Below are 22,517 nucleotides of genomic sequence, written 5' to 3'. Positions count from 1 at the left end.
TTCTTACGCCTGTACCTGCACCTAGCAGACTTCCTTCTTACGCCTGTACCTGCACAAGTAACGGAGACTCCGGATGGGGGTGGGAGTTCCGCCTCCGAAGATTAAGTTAGTATCTTTTCGAAGTGGAATAAGAACAATAAAAGCTTCTCGGTTCGAGAGCGTTTCAGTAGGTTTTGGCTTTGTTTTTTTTTGTGTGGTTGCAATTAATGTATATATGTCATAAATGAGGTCTACCCTTACTATTTATAGTAAGGGAGAACTGTACCTCAATTAGGGTATAAGGGACACGTGTCTGTAAAGGGATTGGGCCTTTGCAGACCGTGGAAAGATTGACACGTGTCAAGCCTTTATTGGGCCACGTGTCTTAGGGTATTTTCACCCTAAACATGAAAGGTTGTTCATCATTGGGTTTAATTTTGGGGACACATTCACTACTAGAATTTATATAATTAACGACAATTCAATAACGATGAACTCAAAATCTCATTGTTGTAAGCACTATTTATCCACTTTATAACAATGACCAAAAATGTTTCTCGTGAATGACAAAGTAATTGCTGTACTTGATATTGATTATATGATATGTCCATCGTTAATAATTTGAAAAAAGAAAAAAAGAAAAAAAAAGTGGTCTGTCGTTAAAGAGTGATGCGGTAATAAAATTCTGAAAACCGCTAAATTGAAACTTTTTCTATCTTTATACTGCAAAAATTTTTCACGCAAAACCCTTTAATTTCCAACCTCTTTTTCTTTTTTTTTTTTTTTCTTTTGTTGGATTTCTAATTAGTTCGAAACACTTTCCACACTCAAAATTCACTGGAAATCAACGCTCAAGCAAATTCACTCAAAATCAAGAAATTCAAGACCTTTGCTCGTAATTGTTGGTGAAACGGCTCATCAATTTTCCAAATTTGAAGCTAAAAAGGGTTAATTTCAGACTTTCGGTAAGTTTATGTCTTTGTTTTGAATTGGGGTTTATTTCAGAATCAATTCTTGTTTATTTCAGAATTGGGGTTTATTTCAGAATCGGGGTTTGAATTGGGGTGATTTCAGAATTGGGGTTTGAATCAATTCTTGTTAATCTGTTGATAATTAGGAGTTTTTCTATAGATAATGTGTATAAATTGGGTTTGAATCAATTATGGCTATGATAAATCTGAAAAACTGATTTGATTAAGTTGGTTCTTATGTTTTGTTGATAATCATGTTCGTTTCTCCCTTTTCATTTTATTCTCAATTGAATTATGCTATTTGCTTTTTGGTTTGATAAATTATGTTAATAAGTACTTTGAATTTATTTTTCTGAACTTTTTAATTGTTTGCATGTTCACTTTCCAACTTCCTGATGATTCAATGTATGTATATGGATTTATTTTTTTCATGTTTTCTATAATATTGTGCAAAGCTGTCGAATGAATTTCTGGGTGTTTTGGTTGTATATTTATAGTATTAGTTAAAAAAAAAATTCACAAGATTTGTTAATTTGAATTTCTGATATGTATTGTAAAAGGACAGCTTTGTTAATTTGTGTGTTTTAATGAATTTTGTATGAGAAGTTATTGAAAAAGGACATGGGTATATAACTTGAGTACTGTAGAATCGGAAGGTATTAAAACTTTTATAACACCTTGTCTTCCACTGCCCCCCAATCTTCTCACTGGCACACCACATAGCTTCCCCATCAGTAGTCCTAGCATCCACCCTAATCCCACATCCTATCCCCTCCAACCCTCCCACATCAACATTAATTTTGATAATACCTGTGGGCGGTGTACTCCAGCAATCTTTGCCTCTCATAGTGGTCTCAGCTGGGTGCGAATCTCACCATCCATTTCAATCATGAGCTTTCCTACATACTCCAATAACTCACTAGCGCTCTTCCATTCATTCTCAAACAAACCCCAGTTTCTGGCACCACATATGACCCCAACAAATCACCATTACCCACCTTTTCTCCTGCGCACTTAACCCCTTAAAAGACTGCAGCACCCAGCCTACAAAAGACCTCCAGTTACCTTCCACAGCCCATCTAAAACCACTTGCTTCCCAGACATCCAAGGCATGCAGACAGCAGAAAATAGCATGGCAAACACTCTCATCAGTCTCCTCACAAATTCTGCAGTTAGGCGAAATGCTAGAAACACTTTTGTTCAGTCCCTTATTTGTGGGTAACGCTTCGCGACACGCCCTCCAGAAAAAGGTTTTAATTCTAGGGTTGACCTGCATACTCCACACTCCTCTCATTTCACCAAGATCTGAGCAGCTACCCCCCTCCTCCTCCCCTCCATGTATCAAATTAAACACTCACTTAACTACTCTTGACTCTAATTTCTCTTTTAGTGATATTGTTTTATATTTTGAGTTTGATTAGCTTCAGAGTAGTTGCAAAGTTGCAGGTCTTTTTGTAATTTCTAGGAAATCAATAATGATGTCTCAAACTCTTAAAGTAGGTAAATAGACATATTTTTGAGATAAAATTAAGTGATTGAATAATGGTTCTATTTATATGGACGAAAGTTTTATCTTTATTACAAAGATTGTAAAATAAAAAAAATGATATGTAAACTAAGGTTTCATTTACTAGACCTATAATTTACTAAGCTATAATTACTACGATGAAACATAATCAAGTATGTAAACACAATCAGACACTTAGTTTTGTTTCTACTTTTATTTTTTTTTAAAGATAGTTTTGTTTCTACTTAGTTCCATCTATATTTGAGATTATTGTGTTTATCTTATTTTATGTTTTTTTTTTTTATTTTTTTTATTTTTTTTTATTGCTTATAGAAAATGACTCCTAGTAAGGATTCGATGACCATTGAAGATTATGTTAATGGCCCATTGTATGTGGAGGGAGTAGATAATTTTTTAGACTATGCATTGCAAAAGTTAAAAACTTCGACAATACGTTGTCCTTGTTGTCAATGTATGAATAGGGAGTCAGGTAATCGTGAAAAAGTCAGAAAACATCTACTAGTTTTTGGAGTTGTTAAGAGGTATACCTTTTGGTATCATCATGGAGAGGAGTTAGATGAGACTCAACTCGATTCTGATGATGAGGCTGATGGGAGAGATCATGAAGACCATGATGAAATGCTTAGAATCTTGCGGGATCTTCATCTAGAGTACCATGATGGGAGTTCACCCATTGATGTTAATAATGTTGAGGAGCCAAATGCCGACACTAAGAAATTCTATAGTTTACTGAAAGATTCACAAGATCCAGTTTATGAAGGTTGCAAGAGTTATAGAATGTCAGCACTCTTAAAACTCCTTCATATCAAGACTCTTGATCGCTGGAGTAATGAATTGTTTACCATGCTATTAGATTTCCTTAGCTTTTTCCCAAAGGATCGAATTTGCCTGAATCTTACTATGAGTCAAAGAAGATCATGAAATATTTGGGGCTTTCTTATGAGAGAATTGATGCTTGTGTCAATGAATGCATGTTTATTGGAAGGATAATGAGAAGTTGGATGGATGCAATGTGTGTAGTGCTTCAAGATGGAAAATTAACAAACATAACGGGGAGGACAAATGTAAGAAATGGTAAGAGAATACCTCAGAAAACACTGCGATACTTTCCTCTAAAACCAAGGCTTCAAAGACTATTCATGTGCTCTAAAATTGCTTCTTTGATGACTTGACATCATGGTAAAAAGAAGAAAGATGGTATGATGAGACATCCTGTAGATGGATCGGCTTGGGAATCATTTGACAAAGAGTTTCCTGATTTTGCATCAGGTCCTCGAAATGTTAGGTTAGGGCTTGCTAGTGATGGTTTTCAACCCTTTGCAAATTCAAAAACCAACTATAGTATTTGTCCAGTGGTTCTTATTCCCTATAACTTACCCCCCGAGCTTTGTATGAAGCAGTCAAATATGATTCTGTCAATGCTTATTCCTGGTCCTAAAGGTCCGGGTAACGCATTTGACGTATACCTGCAACCCTTAATCGAGGAATTGAATGACTTATGGGCCATTGGGGTAAATAATTTTGATGCAGCAACTCAACATCATTTTCAACTGCGTGCAGCTTTGATGTGGACTATTAATGATTTTCTAGCGTATGCAATGTTATCTGGATGGAGTACTAAGGGTTATCTAGCATGTCCTTGCTGTCTTAAAGATACCTGGTCGTAGAGGCTATCTCATGGGGGCAAAGAATGCTTTGTGGCCATCGAGTGTATTTGCCAAATAATCATAGATGGCGAAAGGATAAGGCTTCATTTGATGGAACAGTTGAGCATGGTTTACCTCCAAAGCCTTGTTCAATCGACGAAATTCTTCATCAGCTAGAGGATCTCGAAAATATCATACTGTCTAATGATCCACGAGTGAAGACAAAGATATCTCATGAGCTTAGGGGAGACAATTGGAATAAGAAAAGCATTTTCTTTAAGCTTCCATATTGGAGCACACATCTATTACGACATAATTTGGATGTGATGCATATTGAGAAAAACATATGTGAAAGCATTCTTGGTACAATGATGAATATTAAAGGGAAGACACAAGACACCATAAAATCTCGTCATGACTTACAGGCTATAGGGTTGAGGCCATCATTGCATCCAACCAAAGAAGGGGACAAATGGAAGATGCCACCAGCCCCATTTACTTTTTCCTCTGTCAAAAAGCAAAAATTCTGCAAATTTTTGAAAGATTTAAAGGTTCCCGATGGTTTTTCATCTAATTTATCATATTGTGTTAACTCTAAGGAGGCCAAAATTTCAGGTTTAAAGAGTCATGATTACCATGTCATACTCGAACATCTTCCTTTAGCAATGCGTGGCCTACTAACTCCACTTGTACGTGAAGCACTAATTGAGTTATCAAGGTATTTTATATATTATGTGCTAAAGTAATCAATGTGGAAGAGTTGAAGCAACTAGAGTCTCAAATTCCTATTACTCTCTGCAAATTCGAGAAAGTATTTCCTCCTTTATTTGATGTGATGATGCATTTGCCTATTCATCTAGCTAGTGAAGCCATAGCTGGGGGTCCTGTTCAGTTCAGATGGATGTACCGTATTGAACAATATATGTACAAGCTTAAGTCTTATATAAGGAATAGGGCTCATCCAGAGGCTTCGATTGTAGAGGGCTATTTAGCAGATGAGTGCATGACTCTTTGCTCAAGGTACATGCAGAATGTTGAAACTAGATTTAATCGTCTTGAGCGAAATTATGAAAATGCATATAGTGGTGATGAGGCCTTTCCTATATTTAGTCATCTTGGTCGAGGCTTAGGTGCTCCCAATATCATTGATGTTCCAAAGTGTGAGTTAGATCAAGCTCATAATTATATTTTGAAGAATTGTGATGAGGTTCAACCGTTCCTTGAGTAAGACTCTTAGCCTTAGTAAGTTTCTTCCTTTTTTTCTTTGCTGTAATTTTTTTTTAATAACTTTTTTTTTTTTTTTCAGAAAATTTTGTCAGGCTAATGCAACCAATGGATTATCTGAGGAGGAATGGAGTGAGACTAAAGAAGAAGTAAGCCATTAAATTTTCATCAGATTTTAAGATAATTAAAACTTGAAGTACATTAATTTTTTTTTCTTCTTTTTTCTTCTCTAGTAGGTTGCTCGGTTATATGAGACTAATAAGAGCAAAGAAATGGAAAATCTCCTTTCACTGTCACGTGGCCCAACCCAATATGTAACCTCTTTTAGTGGTTATATTGTGAATGGGTATAGATTTCACATACAAAATCGTGAAAACGCTTTGAGAATACAAAATAGTGGAGTGGTTGTGATTGGAAACACGGGAGAAGGAGATGATAACATAGATTATTATGAAGTAGTAACTGATATAATTGAGATGCAATATCTTGGAGGAAATCGAGTTGTTTTATTTTGTTGTAAATGGTGGGATGTATTTGATAAGGTTAGAGGAATAAGAGAAGATGAATATGGAATTGTTAGTGTTAATTGCAATAAGCAATTAAAAACTAATGAACCATTTATCTTAGCTAGCCAAGCAACACAAGCTTTTTATGCCATTGACAATGCTATCAAAGGCTGGTATGTCGTGTTAAAGACTCAACCTCGGAGTTTATCAAATGAGGAGGTGACTGATTTTGAGGAAGGTGATGCATATCAGCAGGGTGAATTTTTTAAGCCTACTTATGTTGCAACCACGTCTACAACTGCAAGTGCTGAAATTTGTAGAAGTCGGCTAGGTGTAGATCCAAATTTTGTGATTGACACGTCAAAAGATATTGGAGAGGAAGTACCTATGAAGAGGAGAAGAGAAGAATAATCTGTTAATTAGCTTTCTTTTAAGCTATTTAATTTTATTAATAGGAATTTTTTGTGGTATTTCACTATTTTGAGGGCATACTAATAAAATAAAACAGATCAGGATCATACTGTGAATTCTGTTCTGCATGTTTACATTCTAAATTTTATGAAAAATGACCTCAATTATCTGAACATTGGGGAGATGAAAGGAATATATATTTTTCTTCGCCACATATGATCAGCTGACATTAGCATATGCAGATCAGCTGCATAGTTTCAATTAAGCATTTGCACTTATTAGTGACTTAGTTTTGAGTGTAATTTATCTGTATATGCATTCAAAATTTGGAGGTTACAGTTTTTTTTTATTTTTATGATTAATTATATAAGACAACCTGCATTGATCTATCATGTTTATCTGATTTTACACATCATTGATTTACTTTGTGTTGATTGTAAGATATCTGTATACGCATTTAAAACTTGCAGGTTACGGGCTGCTTTTTTATATTTTTTTTTTATTTTTTAATTACTATGATTATGGCTATACAAAATACAAGTTATGGACCTCTATAAGATTGAAAAGCATTGTTTTTAATTAATTATACTTGGATTTGTCTGAATTTTTTTTATTAGCAATTAGTATCAGGTAAAACAGATCCCTCTTTTCAGTTTGTCTATCTGTGTGTGTGCAATTAGAAGAAAAGCTATTCAAGCTGGATACATTCTAAATTTTATTCAAATCTGTCTTTTTTTTTTTTTTTTTTTTTCTACTTCTTATTATAAGTTAGACCTTGTAATATATGCGTTGCTTTTCTTAATATAATTTTTTTTTAATGATGTTGACAGGAACATTATGGTTGATCTTACTGGACATACTCATAGACCATCTAATCTAAGATCTAAAAGAGAGTATGTACCACCTCTTATGCTCGCAAAAGGACGTGGAAAGGGATTAGCAGGTCTGTATGCATTCAAAAGTAATGCTAGACCTAATGTTGATGGCATTGGGGCTAGTAGTGATCTTTTATAGAGAAGTAAACGTCCTATAATCCATTCTAGTTCTAGTGCTGATTCTCTTTGTGTTAATAAAGGTCATATAACATCAAATAAACGCTCTTTTGGTAATGTTATTAATTATGCTCCCACTATTTCTCCTAATAATGTAGAAAGAAATGTAAGAGCTTCCTTTAATCCATTACCTAAGCCCCATATTCAAAATAACAATGATATGAATGTAGACGATCATAATTCATCTTCTGAGTCATGTAATGAGAATATCAATGATGATAATGAGCTACATTATTCTTCACCCGAAGATGAAGATATGCATTATCAAGAAGGCTATGCAAATTCTGATGGCCATAATAATGAGTCAAACTTTCAAGATGATGAAAATGACAATGAAATGGAGGCACATACAACAGTTCAAGGAGATGCCAGTGGTAATGCTTAAACTATTTATAATTGCTTTGATTAAATTTGTTTAATTCTGCCCATGTCAGTTAATGAACCACAATAAGTTTGCTTTTATTTTGATATAAATATAGGTTGTTTGTATTTTCTCTTTGTCATTTATTTTTTGATACTTTTAGCAATAAATTCTTTCTTTTGAAGGTGGTGACCAATCTACTAGTAAGAAGAAAGCAAGGGATGAAAAAAAAGAGGAGGAAACAAATGTAAAGAAATTGCTAGACTAAAACCCAATGAGAAGCTACATATCGAGTTCTTCAACAATCGAGCCGTAGGGGAGAGTCACAAAGTATTTTCAAGACATTTGGGGATCATAGTCCGAGATACTAACATTTGTCCTCTAAGAGTGCACAAATGGGATGATATTGGGGACAGAGAAAAAGATCACATGTGGACAGCAGTCACGGTAAGGATTAAGAACAATAATTTTGATGCTTTGACTTTTGTTTGCCAAGTTCTGTTTTATTAATTCAGTCCGAGTGAGGATTGTTTAAAATCAGTTTTTACGGGTTGCTGGATGTTATATACATTATTTATATATTATGAACACTTCATAACATTATCTTTTCTTAGGATGTTTTCACAAATGAAAACATGGAAATTTATAAGGAGCATGTTCTTGGGCATATGAAAGAGTTGTGGACAAATTGGAGAGGAGATCTATTAAGGTACAATGTTACAAAGAAAAGACTATCTTTAGAAGCTGCTGCTAAAGGTAATCCACCTAAGGGACTTGATAAGCAAGAGTGGAGCTGGCTCATAAAGGAAATTTTTTCAAAGGATGACTTCAAGGTATTTTTTACTTGCGCAGATAGTATGGATATATGTATTGAATTTTTTTGAGATAATTTTTTTTCAGAAAAGAAGTGAAAGAAACTCTGTTGACCGAAGTAAATATCCTAAAGCGTTAATGCCACGTACTGGGAGCAAGCCTATTAGGCAAATCATTTGGGACGATTTGGTATATAATTAGTTTGGTAGCTTATTTTTTAATTTGATTTCAAAATATCAGATATTCTTGGGATAACAATAATGTGACATGTCATGATAGGGAGGAAGTAAAGGGAATAAACCTACTTTGGTTGATGTGTTTTATACCACTCGCAAAATTGGCAATAGCCTTCCTAACGCGGAGACAATCCAGAAACATGTATGTACTTTATTTACTTTGGTTAACTTTTTTTTCTTTACCTTTTATTTATTTATTTTTTATGTTTCTTCTTCTGTAATATTAATTTGGTCATGCTTATATATGCTGTAGGCTGAAATTCAAGAAACAATGGAAAAAGATCCATCACTTTTTATGTCCAGGTAACTATAACTCTCTTTTGATGTGAGTTGTTAAACATTGTGGACTACTTCAGGCTATTTTCCCTCTCCCCGTAGTGCTTGCTGATTTTTCTGTTCTGTTGTTTTGATTTTGCTGTTCTGATTTTGTTAATCTGCTATTTTGATTTTGCTGATCTGCTGTTCTGATTTTTCTGTCCTGCTGTTCTGATTTTGCTGTTCTGCTATTCTGATTTTGCTGTTTAGCTGCTTGTACTTCTGCCCCCTTGAGTTTGTTCTTTCTTTTAGCATAAACCTGAAGTGGTGGCTGACCTGAATGAGGCGGTTGACCCGAATGAAGGGCTGGGTTACTTGGGTCCATGACATACACCCCCCTGAATTGCAAACTGAAAAAGGCATATTATACTAGCTAATTGGCAATTTTTGGCTCTCTTGACAATTAGATAGCGTATTGCAAACCCGTACCAAATCTCATACCAGAAAATTAGGTAGCATCGGAAATAATGTCTCATATTTGATTTATTTGAGTTTCTTTATTTGTTTTATTAGTTTTGGAGTGGTGAATGAGTATGGATATCCTATGATGTAAGTGGGAATTAGACATGAGTCATGTTGTTTTAGTGAATCTTTGAATCATCAGCAAGTCTCTTTTTATCCAACTGTGGGGTAAAATTTAAGTTTCTGTGTTTCTTGAGTTTCAGAATTCATACTGCATTAAGTTTAGTTGCGACCAAGTTAGCAGACTAACCTCTTTATACTATGCCTCTGGTCGTACATCGAGCTTCACAAAACTATTCTCCTTCTGCAGGCGCAGAGCTTCTTTAACATCTACACTTCTTACCTGAGGAAACCAGATATTAGGACTTGTATGTCATTTATGAAAGTATTGCAAATTACACCCTCGTTTAACTGTGTCTAGCTATATTCTTATCTTAGGACTGGCACGAGTCTCAAACTAAATCTTATAGAGCACAAACTCCATCTAGAGCTAGGTACTGACTATTTCTCTCACACCAATCCCTTTTGTGATAAACTTTTTGTTTGAATCCTAGATTATTGTTCTAAACTTCTATAGTGGATGTAATTTTGCCTAATGCTTATCAAACCTAAATATCAGATTAGTAAGATAAGCAGATGTCAGAGGAATTTGTCTGACTTTTAAAATTGAAGGAAATGATAATTTTTTATCATGTAGATTTTCCATATGAATATATTAAATGATTTATATGTCTATTGAGCAGACACTTTATTTTCCATGCATTTTAATTTCTCTACAATTAATTTTGTGTTCGGTAACATACTTTAATTTCTTTCTTTGAAACTTAGGTTGCACAAAAGGTTTTTAAATCCAAGTCTTGAGATCGTGTTGTTGGTTTAGGTGGAGGAATAACTTTAAAAGATATGATTGGACCACAACCAAGTAGAGAAGAGCTTCAAATTGAGTTGACTGCAGCCCAAAAAAAAAAATGATCTTACAAATCATGTGGAGACTATTCTAGAAGAAAACACCGAACTTAAGAGTCGCATGGGTTTGGTTGAAGCTGAAATGAAGATGTTGAAAGATACATTGATAAAACAATTCAATGCTTCGTCTTCGAACAATGGTTCCAACACAAACTCCGAGTACCTGATTGTGCGTGGAGAGCTTTAATGGTTAGGCCCATAGATTTAAATTTCAATCATTGTTTAGTTTGTTTAAGAATTAATAAATACTTTTAGCATTAAGGTTTACTTTAGAATTTTGACATGGAGTTTTTATTTATTAATTGTGTAGTATGGATCATACTAATTTTGTATGACAATATTTTTACTTGATATAAAAATTGTTCATGATTGCAGATAATATGTATATACTAACTAATTATTTCATCATAAAAATACAGATTCAAATAATTGTTACAGGCTAGGGCATGCAGCTCTTGTACTATATATCCATTTATAACGATAAACATTTACCGTTGTTGTTTCACAAAATTTTGAATAATTAGATGGTTTTCATATGATTTAACGAGGGATAATGTGGTCTTTATTGAATAAAAGTTTGTCGTTTAATGATATTTAATTACGACAACAAGGTGCATCGTTGTTAATAAATAACGGTGAGAAATTTTTTTGTCGTTTTTAAGTAACGACAAATATGAACATTGTCGTTAGTAACTAACGACGAACATCGTCGTTATAACCAATAACGAGGGAACCTGTTACATCAACTTGACGATGAATTTTTTTTTTGTCGTTAATAATTTAACGACCGCTTTTTGGGCTTATAACGACAAATTTGTTTTTCGTTAAAAACCCTTTTTTTAGTAGTGATTTTTAAGTGTCTACAACGAGGTATTCTATTTAACACATATATAATTTCCGGTTAATATGGCCTCTCCCCAAAGATTTTTCGGAGCCTCGGAATTTACTAACATAACATTAGTCAAATCAATTAGAGTCCTATTTTTACGCTTCGCTACACCATTAGACTCCGGTGAATAGGGTAGAGTAATTTCATGTATGATTCCTAAGGATTTTATGTGGTCTATCTATCCTAAGGAAGCATACTCTGATCTTGTCCTCTATCACCACGAAAATTTTAATTATACGCTAAAATTGATTTGCCACCTCTTTTATAAAAGTGGTTAAGCGGTCAAAAGCATCACTTTTAATTTTCATCAAATAGACAAAAGTAAATCGTGAATAGTCATCTATAAAAGTAATAAAGTACCTTTGTCCACCTCTGGTCAATATACTTACAAAGCTCACATATATCGGTATGTATAAGTTCTAACAATTGAGTGTGTCTTTCAACTTTATGGTGAGGCTTTTTTGTAATTTTAGTCATACTACAAACTTCACATTGTTTAAATTTATTACTAATTTAGGTAAGGTCTAAAGAGCTCATGTCGTTGATAGATATATTTACTATTAATATAACATAAACGAGCATGCCAAACATTAACACAATTCACGATATAAACAGAATTAGTAGTACTTTTATTCATCTCAACATTCAATTTGAACATTCCATCACAAGCATAACCTTTACCAACAAATACATTATTCTTGGTAATAGTATAACTATCATTTTTGATCACCTATTCAATACCTGCGTTGTTAAGGAGATAATCGGAAACAAGATTCTTACGAATATGAGGAGCATGGAGGACATCCTTTAAGGTCAAAACTTTTCCAGAAGTGAATTTAAGCTCAATATCACCAACACCAAGAATATTAGTAGAGTGAGAATCTCCTAGAAGGACTTTTCTTTCGACATTGGTAGCTTAGGGTGATAATTTTTAAACTAATTTCTATATATCATGACAAACATGTTTAGAAGCTCCGGTATCAATCCACCAACCCTCATAATTATCAACCATGTTAATTTCAGTAATCATGGCTACAAGAGGTTCCTCTACCATGTTGGCTTAAGAAGTAGGTCCATTTTTCTTATTTTCTACAATTTTTTAGCAATATGACCATACTTACCACACACCCAACATTGAGGTTTATTAAATTGATTCTTATATTGGAGGAGTTGGGGTAAGATTGATTTCCGTTATTATTAGACCTAGGCTTATTATCATAATTATTTCTATTATGGTTATGTTTGCCATGACCTTTATTCTTAAAATTTTTACCCTTAGGTTTAATATGAGCATTATTTTTACCATTGTTATGACTTTTAGGAGAGTCCTCATTAGAAGTGATAAAATTTACCTTACTAGAATCATCATTTTCATTTTTTGTCACATTGTCACGCTTTAGTGATTCCTCCTCAACACGTATCCTTGTCAAGAGATCGATTACCTTTAAATCATATTGCTTCCGTCTCAAGGTCTTTTGAAATTCGTCCCATGATGGTGGTATAACTTATCAATGATGACCGCAACTTGCATTTGTTCATCAACGGTGATACCTTCAGATTGGATATCGTGGTCGTACTTTTGAAGCTCTTGAACTTGTGCCACCACGGACTTGTTATCCTCCAATTTGAAATAGAAGAACTTGCTACAAGCGAACTTCTTGGCTCCGGCTTCTTCGATATCATTTTTTTGTTGGATAGCTTTCCATATATTTCTTGCATTGGTGTAGAAATTAGAGTAGTAGTCATAAAGTTCATCGGACAAACAATTGAGTAAATAATTTCTACAATCTTCTTCGTCGCTCTTTCACTTCTCAACTTCCTTATTGTGCTTCTCGAGCTCTCCAGGTTTCATTCCGGTGGTACCTTTTTTAGTAAGATTTTTGGTGTTCAAAATCCATACTACTTTCATGAGATTCAAGTAGAACAACACCTTCTTGGACCAAAGTTTGAAAAATTCACAAGTAAACTTGAAATGCTTGATAAAATCATTAGGATTGGAAGTGGTTGTTGAAGGGTCCATGGTTCGTCTTGAGATTGTTGGAAAATAAGACAAGAAAAATGGGAAAATAAAAAAAAATATAAAGTGGAAAAATAATCTGGAAATTTAGTTGGGTGATCATGAGTCGCGGATAACCTTCAACTCTCCTCAAGACGATTCACGCCCTCCAATATAAATCGGAGTAAACGGCGCGTCGTCCCCAAGATAAAACCCAACTTATACACTCCCTAATCTGCGTATTAAGGAGTAGAAGCTTATATAATAACCAAAATACATGACTTTTGTATATTATCCAAGTATGTGGGGGAATGTATTGTATGTTGTATATTTGTGTCTATCACCTAAGGCTTAAGCTACACAAATATATATATGTATCTGACCACCATAAGTGCAAAAATGTTGCAAAAATAAATCAGAAGTTACAACTCTAAACAACTTGTAACTCCCACTTAATTATCAACAATGAAATCCAATTTTAAATCACCATCATTACTTTGATTTGTGATCAAAGTCAAATAAAGATAAATATCTATGCTTTAATGTAGAAGATTTTATTTATAATTTAAATTTAAAAAATAAAAAACATTAAATTAAAAATCAATTAATATAAATTATTTTTAGTTGAAATATCCAACATACGCTCATAAATTTATTAATTATACATTTATACCGTTAAGTATTTGACCACTTTATTCAATCGAATAAGTTAGGAGTATCATTCTAAGTCATATACAAATGTGGGCCGGGAGAGATGAGTGAGAATTTCTTGAAAAGAACTCTGATAATTTTTCTTCTTTCAAATTAAGGTAACTTCTCACTTCTCAACCTCACAACCTATATTGAGATACTGGATCATAAAACTTTTCGTTCTGATCCCTTTCTTGACATTTTCTATCCTATTTTACAAAAATAATATTCCTACAATTATGTTGAAAATAAAATGATATGCACTTGTTCTTCGTCATTTGGTGAACTATAATGGATGATGCTCCTCAGGCTCTTGTACATACCCTAAGCTTGTCCTGGTGGTCGTCTAGAATTTCCGGCTCGCCTAAACAGAGGAGAAAAAATGACGGATTAGATTTAAAAGTTATACTACTAAGTATATTTTTATTTTATTTTATTTTATTAAGGAATGGTAAACAAAAATTAGGATAGTGTTCAATAAGAAAGATATGCAAATTGTACATGACTATGTGAACATGTATGTAAAATTTCGTCACGCTAATATGGTTAGGGTATATTTTAAGGGACAAAAAGAGTTGATGTATTTAATTGATTAGCACAGATTTTAGATTTATGGAGGTTTATTAAAAAAGAAAAAAAAAAATTAAAAAATAATGAGGGGATTGAAATGCTTAAATACTAGTCATATACTGAGTAACTTTTAAGTTAAAGAGTCCCTTGGGTTAGATAAATAGGTATCCATTGATGAGGTCAAATTTAGATGTAGTTTAAGTCTGATTTTGAGAATTCTCCGCTTATTAAACATTTATGATTGTATGGTAAAAAAGAACAACCAGTGATAAGTGAACTTGTTGATTCTATTCGTGTGACACACACCCAATGAGATCTTCCAATAACTTTTATTATGGAGAAAATTTTATTTATCAAAGACATCCTTCTACCTATTCCTTATAGTGCGGCTCCTATCTCTTCTACCGCCGTTTCCTAATACTCTTTTTCTGACTTCTCAATATTTAGGAATATTAAGTAATCGGTGATCATAATAAAAAGAATATTCCTTATTCAAATTCTAATCAAGGTAAGCTAGAATTGCAAATTTTGGTGTATAGATGACTGAATCTAAAGGAAGGTATGATTATCAATGGCTAGGCGACATGTGTGTTTTTCACACACCCTTGTGTATATGGACCACCCGAGTGTATATATGTACGTAGACCTAGCCGTAGATAGAAAATTCAACAAAAGAAATACGGAGTAGAGGTAAATCTTATAACTACGTACTTCAGTACGTTGTGATGTGGCCAGTGACCACTATAAGTTGTTTGCTTATTAAAGGAGTTGTACAAAATTAAAGGAGCGTTATTTGACTAGCTTTTCAATTCAAACCTGCTCAAAGTATATCTAGTATTAAGGGTTCTAAATAAAGAGAGATGTACAAAAGCATGTCTGATTTTGTTTATTCATAATTTTCAAAAGAAGATGCTAGCAAACTAAAGATAACAAATGACTCATAAATACTAAGTTGTCCGTTTTTACTTGACTATATTTATTCATCACACTTGCTAATTAATGTATTATTTTACCGTTGAAATTTTAAATGACTATATTTTTCCTTACTATAATTTAAAAATCACAAAAGTCAAAATAAGCTCAACAAAAGCAAAATAGAGGAAGTACCAAGTAAAATCAAAGCAAAGTAAAATCAAAGTATTAAAATATGGATAAATAGTCCGTCAAAAAGATAATTAAGCAGGGATTTGTTCACTAATTATACCATAATATATTCTGTAAATCAAAGTACAAAAATGAAGGATCCGTAATTAAAAAGTACATTTGTTAATTAGTTGATACTTACAGAGACTGAAAAGACAGGCTATCTACTTTGATAAGGCAACAAAAGCAGCTTCAAAATGCTAAGTGTTGTTGTAAGTCACTTTAAGGAAGATGCCTGTTCAGACAATAATCTCTTTAATTTAATGTCTTTTTATTAAAAACATTGCTTAGCTAACAGGTACTTGTTTAAGATATTAAAAAGAAGAAAAAAAGAGATGGTAGAACTTAAAAAAAAAAAAAAAAAAAAAAAAAGAAGAGTTTCTGCAAAAAGGTTCAAGTGGAGCAAAATTATATGTTAATTAACTTTATGCAATCTTAAGGAAGTTGGAATAAAGCATATAGATACAAGAACATTGCTTTTCATTTACTTAGTTTGGTGAAATTTGAATTTGAGGGATAATACGCACCACCTTTGCGACTGTATCTTTTGTAAGAAGAATTTATTTAATCATAGACTTTATTACTATTAGGTAATAATTCTAAATTTCGAGGCGATATGCGCAATCATCAAGGCAATGCGAGTTTAGTTAATAGGTCAATAATGCCTCAACAATCTTAGGAACATCAAAGATTTCCTTGATAATATCTCCTATAGTATTTCCGTGCCCCTATCCTTATCGATATTGTACTATGCAAGGAGGCAATTGCCTTCAAGAATGAGATGAAGCGACATACAAAAATCATGTTAGAATTAAAATATCTTAGCTAAGGAAATTCATGCAAGCCATTCTATCTCTTTTTTCCTAAGGAAATTCATGCAAGCCATTCTATCCCTTTTTTCCTTAAGAAAATTCATGCAAGCCATTCTATAAACATGATAACAAAATAAGGAGCTAGTTGTTTTGAGTAGGGAATGCTTGCTTTTTTTCTTGAAAGAATATTTAGAGATATGTAAGTGAAGTGTGCCAAGATTCTTTATTTTCTTTAGGATATAGATGAAACAAACATATCAAAAAATGCTTCTCAAGATAAGGTATACACTAATTCTTGGATATGTTAATACATGTACTTAGAGATTATTTTTATTGGGTGTATTGTGTATAAGTATTTAAAAGCCTTTTTTTTTTTTCTAAGGTTTTGGGAGTGCTTTACCATACTTACAAAATCCTAGAAATTTCCTAATACAGATCGAGTAGTTAGGAACTAAGTTTCAAAAAAAAAAAAAGTATTGAATATTTTAAACCAACACAAAAAAAAATAAAATAAATTATATTACTACATCAAGTCTACAACTAACGTTAACATTTTAAGATTTAGAGAATATAACATTAAAAATTGCATGGATAAATTTTCTCTCAATGTCTAATGATTGAATAATAGGGACGACAAACAAAGACATGAATATCCATGTGTTTTTTGGTTTTGTTTTCCATGCATGAAATCTATATATATATAAAAGCAAATTTTAGACTTTTTTATAATAAGGAAATGAATAATACAAATTAAGAAACCCGTCTAACTAGAGTTTTATCTAATTTATTGTTCTCAGCAAATTATAAAAAACAGAAGTAACGAAATGATGGAGATATAATTGAATAACAATTTTAAATTTAAAACTATCTAGCAGCTACGAACACACCTGTTATGTATGGGATCAGGACCATTAGGTACTTTTCTTTTGCTCATGTAGTTTATATTCACCTTCGAGCGAGCTAAGTGCTTCTCTCTTCCAACCGTGAGCACTTCATGATTCACATTATTCTTGTCTAAAGGATTTGTTGTTGCCATCGTCGTCGTTCCTCTACTAGCTAAAACTCCAACCAAAGAAAGCCACAAAAAGCTTATTAATCTTAATAAGCCCTTAATAGACCTATTAAATCTCCCACTACTCATATTCCAACTTCTTTAATTTGTTCTCCTCCTCTTTGCTTGTATATAAGTTTATATATAAAACTAAGGAGGAAGAAGAACCTATGAAGAGCAAAAGCTTTATTATGCTTGCATGATGATGAGAAACAATTGTGCGATATTAATATTAGATTATTAATTACTTAATTAGTCTAAGATTTTGTGTTTAGGGTTTTGAATTTATGTTGTGGCTCTACCTAATTAAAATAGATAACTTATAAGAGAGGAAATGAATTGAAGTAGCTAGGAAAAGCAAATAAGGCAAGGAATTGTTGCTTTCTTCATAAGAGGAATTGGTCTAAACTTGTCTTGGAGGAAGGTTGGATATATTATTTCCTTTATAGGTTTAAGGGATTTTCTTACACTTTCTCGAACCTAGAGGCGAGAGAAAAGGAAGAAATATAGAATGAAGATGTTATCTGGTTTGGAACGTGACATGGAGACAAGGCTCCTAGCTTTATAATGCTGAGTTCCCAATACCAACACTACACTTTTGCTTTGAATTGTGTATTTTTATGCATCTACAAATACAATACCCCAAAAGCTTAAGGAAATAACTTATCATCATTTCTTAGGTTTGTATGAGAACAAACGTTTGTAGGAGAATAAGAGCTGGCATATGTATGCCAATATACTACCAAGCAAAGCTTGATGTGGTTAAATTGACATTCATCGCCTTGTAAGTTGATGTGGTTAAATTGACATTCATCGCCTTGTAAGTTCGTTGTAGCCTTGAGGTAATAAGGTTGAATCCTCCCTACTGTAGGTGCTAGGAGATTAAATTTCTTAACATGTTCCCTTACTTTAATTCCAACTAAATGAAAGCCCGTGCGATGCACGATTTTTTATACATAAATCTCATAAAAAGGTAATTTTCTTAATTTAACCCTATAATTTTTTTTATTATTTTGCTTGTTAGAAAACAGATAATTTGTTTTATTTTTATGCAACTTATCATGCGACCTTAATTTACTTAATATTAGTTATATGAAAATTATAAGTATGATAAATATTAGAATAAAATCATAATCCTATTCGTATTTTTTTAACCTATGATTCGTTTGTATAACGAAAACACTTGTTCCACTATACATATATAGTTATAGAATCACTATTTTTCTTTCACAAACAATAACTTAGACCACCATTATTCTTTTACTCCGTATCAACTTTATACAATGAAAAATTAATAAAGTAAACCCAAAACTACAAGGTTAAAATAAAGACGGTGGGAGTAATAGTAAAAGATATGACTTTATAAATTTTTAAATAGTTAAATGAAATATATATATACTACCAAGAGTGTTGCATTACTAAAATTAATCTAATTGAATAAAATTAAATCTTTATAATGAAATTTCATTATCATATGTCCTTAATAATAGAGTTATAATGCATACACTACTACAATGATTATTACAATAATAATATAGATATTCTACCAGAAACTATAATATATAAATAATCAAAATTATCAGAGACATCTCTTACAATCTTTAATTTTTTTCCCTACTATTGTAACATTATAGTGACTTAGGACCTATTCTGATTTACTGAACTGATTGAAGCTGAACTGAACTGAATATTTTATGAGAGAAGGAAATTAGAAACTGAACTGAAAATAATAAGCTGAAGAGAACATACCCTTACTTTTCCAATCAATACATTTCTCTTTTGGATTTATAAGTGCTTGAAGAAATTTCTTTCAATTGGCGCATGAACATAATCCCTTCAAATACAGAATAATTAATATTAAGTTGTTTAACAAAATTTAATACGATAAGTAACATAATTAGATTAGGTAAAATAAAACAAAACATACAAATTATAAAATAATGAATAACAATCAATTTATTTTGTTTACCATCAGAAATCCTTGATATACTTACATTATTTCCAATATTTTTTGTTAATCAATGAATTAGACTTGAAAAAAATTCACACCATGAAAAAGTGTAGATAAATAATATTCACATGTTTGTGTTTTTTGTATAGTATATATATATTGTCTATTTACAATTGAAAAAAAAAATCAAAATTATATTTTTGAGAGGATGTATACAAATCTTTAATATCATCCTATCTTATATATTTGTGGAGTAGCAAATAAATCTCTTATAAAAATTTTTATCTAATCATGAAATGGGTTGCTAGATAAGATAAAAATTGAACATTATTGTTTTTTTTTTTTGAAGAATATTGATAAAGATTGAACGTTATTGTTATTATTATTTTTTTTGAAAAATATTGATTTTTTTAAACTTTTTTTTGAAGAATATTAGTTAATTATTAATAATTTATATTTCTTTTAAAATATTTAAAAAAAAAAAGTTGATTGAACGTTTTCTTAAAAATAAAATGAACATATATTTTCCTTTTTCAAATATTTAATTATAAAGTGTTTGTATATAATAATTGTATAATTTATAGTTTTTTTTTAAAAAAATTAAATCCTAATATCAAAAGATCATCTTTAAAAAAGATAATTTTTAGTTTTAACATATTTAAATCTAAATAAATCATTATTCGTCGTTTTTACCTATGTAGATTTTTTTTTTAAATTTCATTCGTCACTTTTGCTTATGTGGCGAGTGAATTTTTAAATTCTAAAATAAAATGCAAATCTAACTTTCAATTGGTCGAAATAATACCTTTGCTTATGTGGCGCGCCAAATGCTCTCGAAAAATGCCTACTTTATTTATATATATTAGATTGGCCTAGCCCCGCAAAAACTGGACTATGTGATAATTGATGTTCAAGATTTTCCTTACAACAAAAACTTATTTTGTACGTTGTACTATGTGTAGCTACTCCAACTTATTTGGAAATTTCATCGTCTTATCCATCGTTAGCGATAAATTTTGGTAAATAATATACGAAGAATAAAACAAGTAGAAATTTTAAGAAAGTGATTGAAAAACTAATTATATATAGTTGTTAAGAAAAATATATATTGTGAATTTCAAAATTTTAGAATTGGCAATTATCTAGTGATACAAATTGACCTAAAATGAGTCCGAGTTTATTGGTTTCAAAATGGAGGGTTTTAGGTGGCTTCGCTCTACTATAAGTCGTTCTTGTGACGTGAAGTGTTTGGATGTAGCCTCTCTAGACAGTCAGTTTAGTGGGTTACTTTATGTATATATTATTATATTGCTATTTATTAGATTCACAAAGGAACACCGACTAAACTTGCATGCATTATTGTGTACGTGTTATATGATTTTTCTCAAATTTATACAGCGTACAGGATCGTACGCCATTGTATTGATCGATTGCAATATTAATTTTTTGATTGACAAGATTGCTTTATATATTTTTACTTTTGAACATAGGAGTAATACATTATAGTATTACATATGTGGATGTTAATGGTCAAGCATATATGCTTTGATCACTTGAACTATTCAAGGAACAAACTTGAGACACCTAGTTCAAATGACAATCCCAACAATCATTTTAGTAATGCTAATTAATCAAAGCTTGATCATGAAGAATACAACAATTAGATTTCAAACCGTAAAATTAAACTTTGAAATAGGTTAAAAAGAATAGACTAATTTAAAAAATTAAATAAATAAATAAATAAAAAAGAAAAAAAATAAAGAAGCAGGTTCTATAGAAAGGGTAAGTGAAGGGGGAATATCATGCACAACAAACATGAACATCAATTGGTTAAAGCAAATGGTACTTGTGCTGTTTTTATAAGTGCTTTCTCTTTAGATTCACAATAGTAGTTTTTAAAAGTTTCGGCCAAAGGAAGAATCAAATTCTCCTCTATATCCTTATTTCACTTTCACTGTGTCTATTCTTTATCACCTTCTCATATAAAGTTTAAAAATTGAATAATGTAAGGACTTGTTTGTTTTTATTGCGTTGCTAGATTTCACTTTATGTTTTTTGGTTTTTTTTTTTTTACACCATTATATATTTTAAATTCAAAAAAGATAATGCATATTTAATGTTTGTTCGTTTATTAAATTTGAAAACTAAAAAATAAAAAATAAAAAAAAATCAAGAAATAGTAGTTTTCACTATATAGTTGGTAGTTTTCAAAAGCAAAATGATTAATATAGTATCTCTCCGTCCCTATTTTGTTCCATTTAACTTTTTATGGTATCCAAAATTTGTCTTGAAACATATATCCCTATAATCATATGAGTAAAAACTATAAAAACTTGATGTTAATAAATATATAATGAGACGATTCCAACAAAATCTCACATAGTCACACGACCATGTTATCTAAGGGAACTTATGGTCAAAATTTTCAAAGTTTTACCCAAATATTCTCTCCGTTCCAGAATACTTGACACGATTACCATTTTCGTCCGTCCCAAAATACTTGACATGTTACTAAATATGGTATGAGATCACTAATAAAAAAAATATTTTCCTATACTCTCTTTGAAACCACAAATCCCAAAACCAAATTAAATCCTACATTTTCTCTCTCCTCACTACCCCCACCTCCCCCACTTTTTTGTTTTTTTATAATATAAGAATACAAAAGAAAATCCTTTATATTATAAACAAATGTTTTAAATGGATTCATTTGTAGTTTTTTTAAACTACGTATTCACCCCATTGTCCTAATTATTATGGGACAAAGGGAGTATTGACAATGAGCCAAAAATTAAAAAGGAAGGATGAAGTATGACTAAATTTAAGCTCACAATACAACCTATAACTTTTATAATCTAAAAACCAAAAACTGAAAACTAAAAACTAAAAACGGACAAGGATACCAAATGGACCCCTTAGCTTTATAGGTTATAGTGTTGTTTAAA

The 22,517-nt window shown here is 31.7% G+C and overlaps 1 protein-coding gene and 1 long non-coding RNA gene across 5 annotated transcripts; one reads left to right on the top strand and one right to left on the bottom strand.

Annotated features, from left to right (window-relative positions):
• Positions 1-592: 592 nt before the first annotated feature.
• Positions 593-10,473, top strand: LOC110713017. Of its 4 annotated transcripts, none has more exons than XM_021891482.1 (9): positions 599-5,348; positions 5,431-5,497; positions 7,096-7,691; positions 7,864-8,125; positions 8,293-8,511; positions 8,579-8,680; positions 8,771-8,869; positions 8,981-9,030; positions 10,385-10,473. In XM_021891482.1, the coding sequence occupies exons 4-9, from the start codon at positions 8,108-8,110 to the stop codon at positions 10,428-10,430; spliced, it is 534 nt and encodes a 177-aa protein (XP_021747174.1). In that variant the 5' UTR covers positions 599-5,348; positions 5,431-5,497; positions 7,096-7,691; positions 7,864-8,107; the 3' UTR covers positions 10,431-10,473. The 4 variants fall into 4 exon arrangements, with proteins under 4 accessions (XP_021747175.1, XP_021747174.1, XP_021747172.1 ...); XM_021891480.1 differs by having other exon boundaries at positions 601-5,348; positions 10,333-10,473; XM_021891481.1 differs by lacking the exon at positions 5,431-5,497 and having other exon boundaries at positions 601-944; positions 10,333-10,473.
• A 3,853-nt stretch (positions 10,474-14,326) lies between these two features.
• Positions 14,327-18,343, bottom strand: LOC110713062. The gene is made up of 3 exons (XR_002509756.1): positions 17,458-18,343; positions 15,901-15,993; positions 14,327-14,409 (listed from the first exon to the last, which is right to left on the bottom strand). It is a non-coding gene; the product is annotated as an uncharacterized LOC110713062 (long non-coding RNA).
• Positions 18,344-22,517: the final 4,174 nt, after the last annotated feature.

This window comes from Chenopodium quinoa, unplaced genomic scaffold, assembly GCF_001683475.1.
Source record: "Chenopodium quinoa cultivar QQ74 unplaced genomic scaffold, ASM168347v1, whole genome shotgun sequence".
NCBI classification, from domain to species: domain Eukaryota; kingdom Viridiplantae; phylum Streptophyta; class Magnoliopsida; order Caryophyllales; family Amaranthaceae; genus Chenopodium; species Chenopodium quinoa.
Note: the sequence above shows the minus strand (reverse complement) of the source record. Positions and strands in the feature narration are given on the sequence as shown.

Excerpts from the sequence above, each read along its gene's own strand:
- LOC110713017 (XM_021891481.1), top strand. Across the intron at positions 8,870-8,980 it reads CGGAGACAATCCAGAAACAT|GCTGAAATTCAAGAAACAAT; the intron begins GTATGTACTTTA and ends TATATGCTGTAG. Across the intron at positions 9,031-10,332 it reads CCATCACTTTTTATGTCCAG|GTTGCACAAAAGGTTTTTAA; the intron begins GTAACTATAACT and ends TTTGAAACTTAG.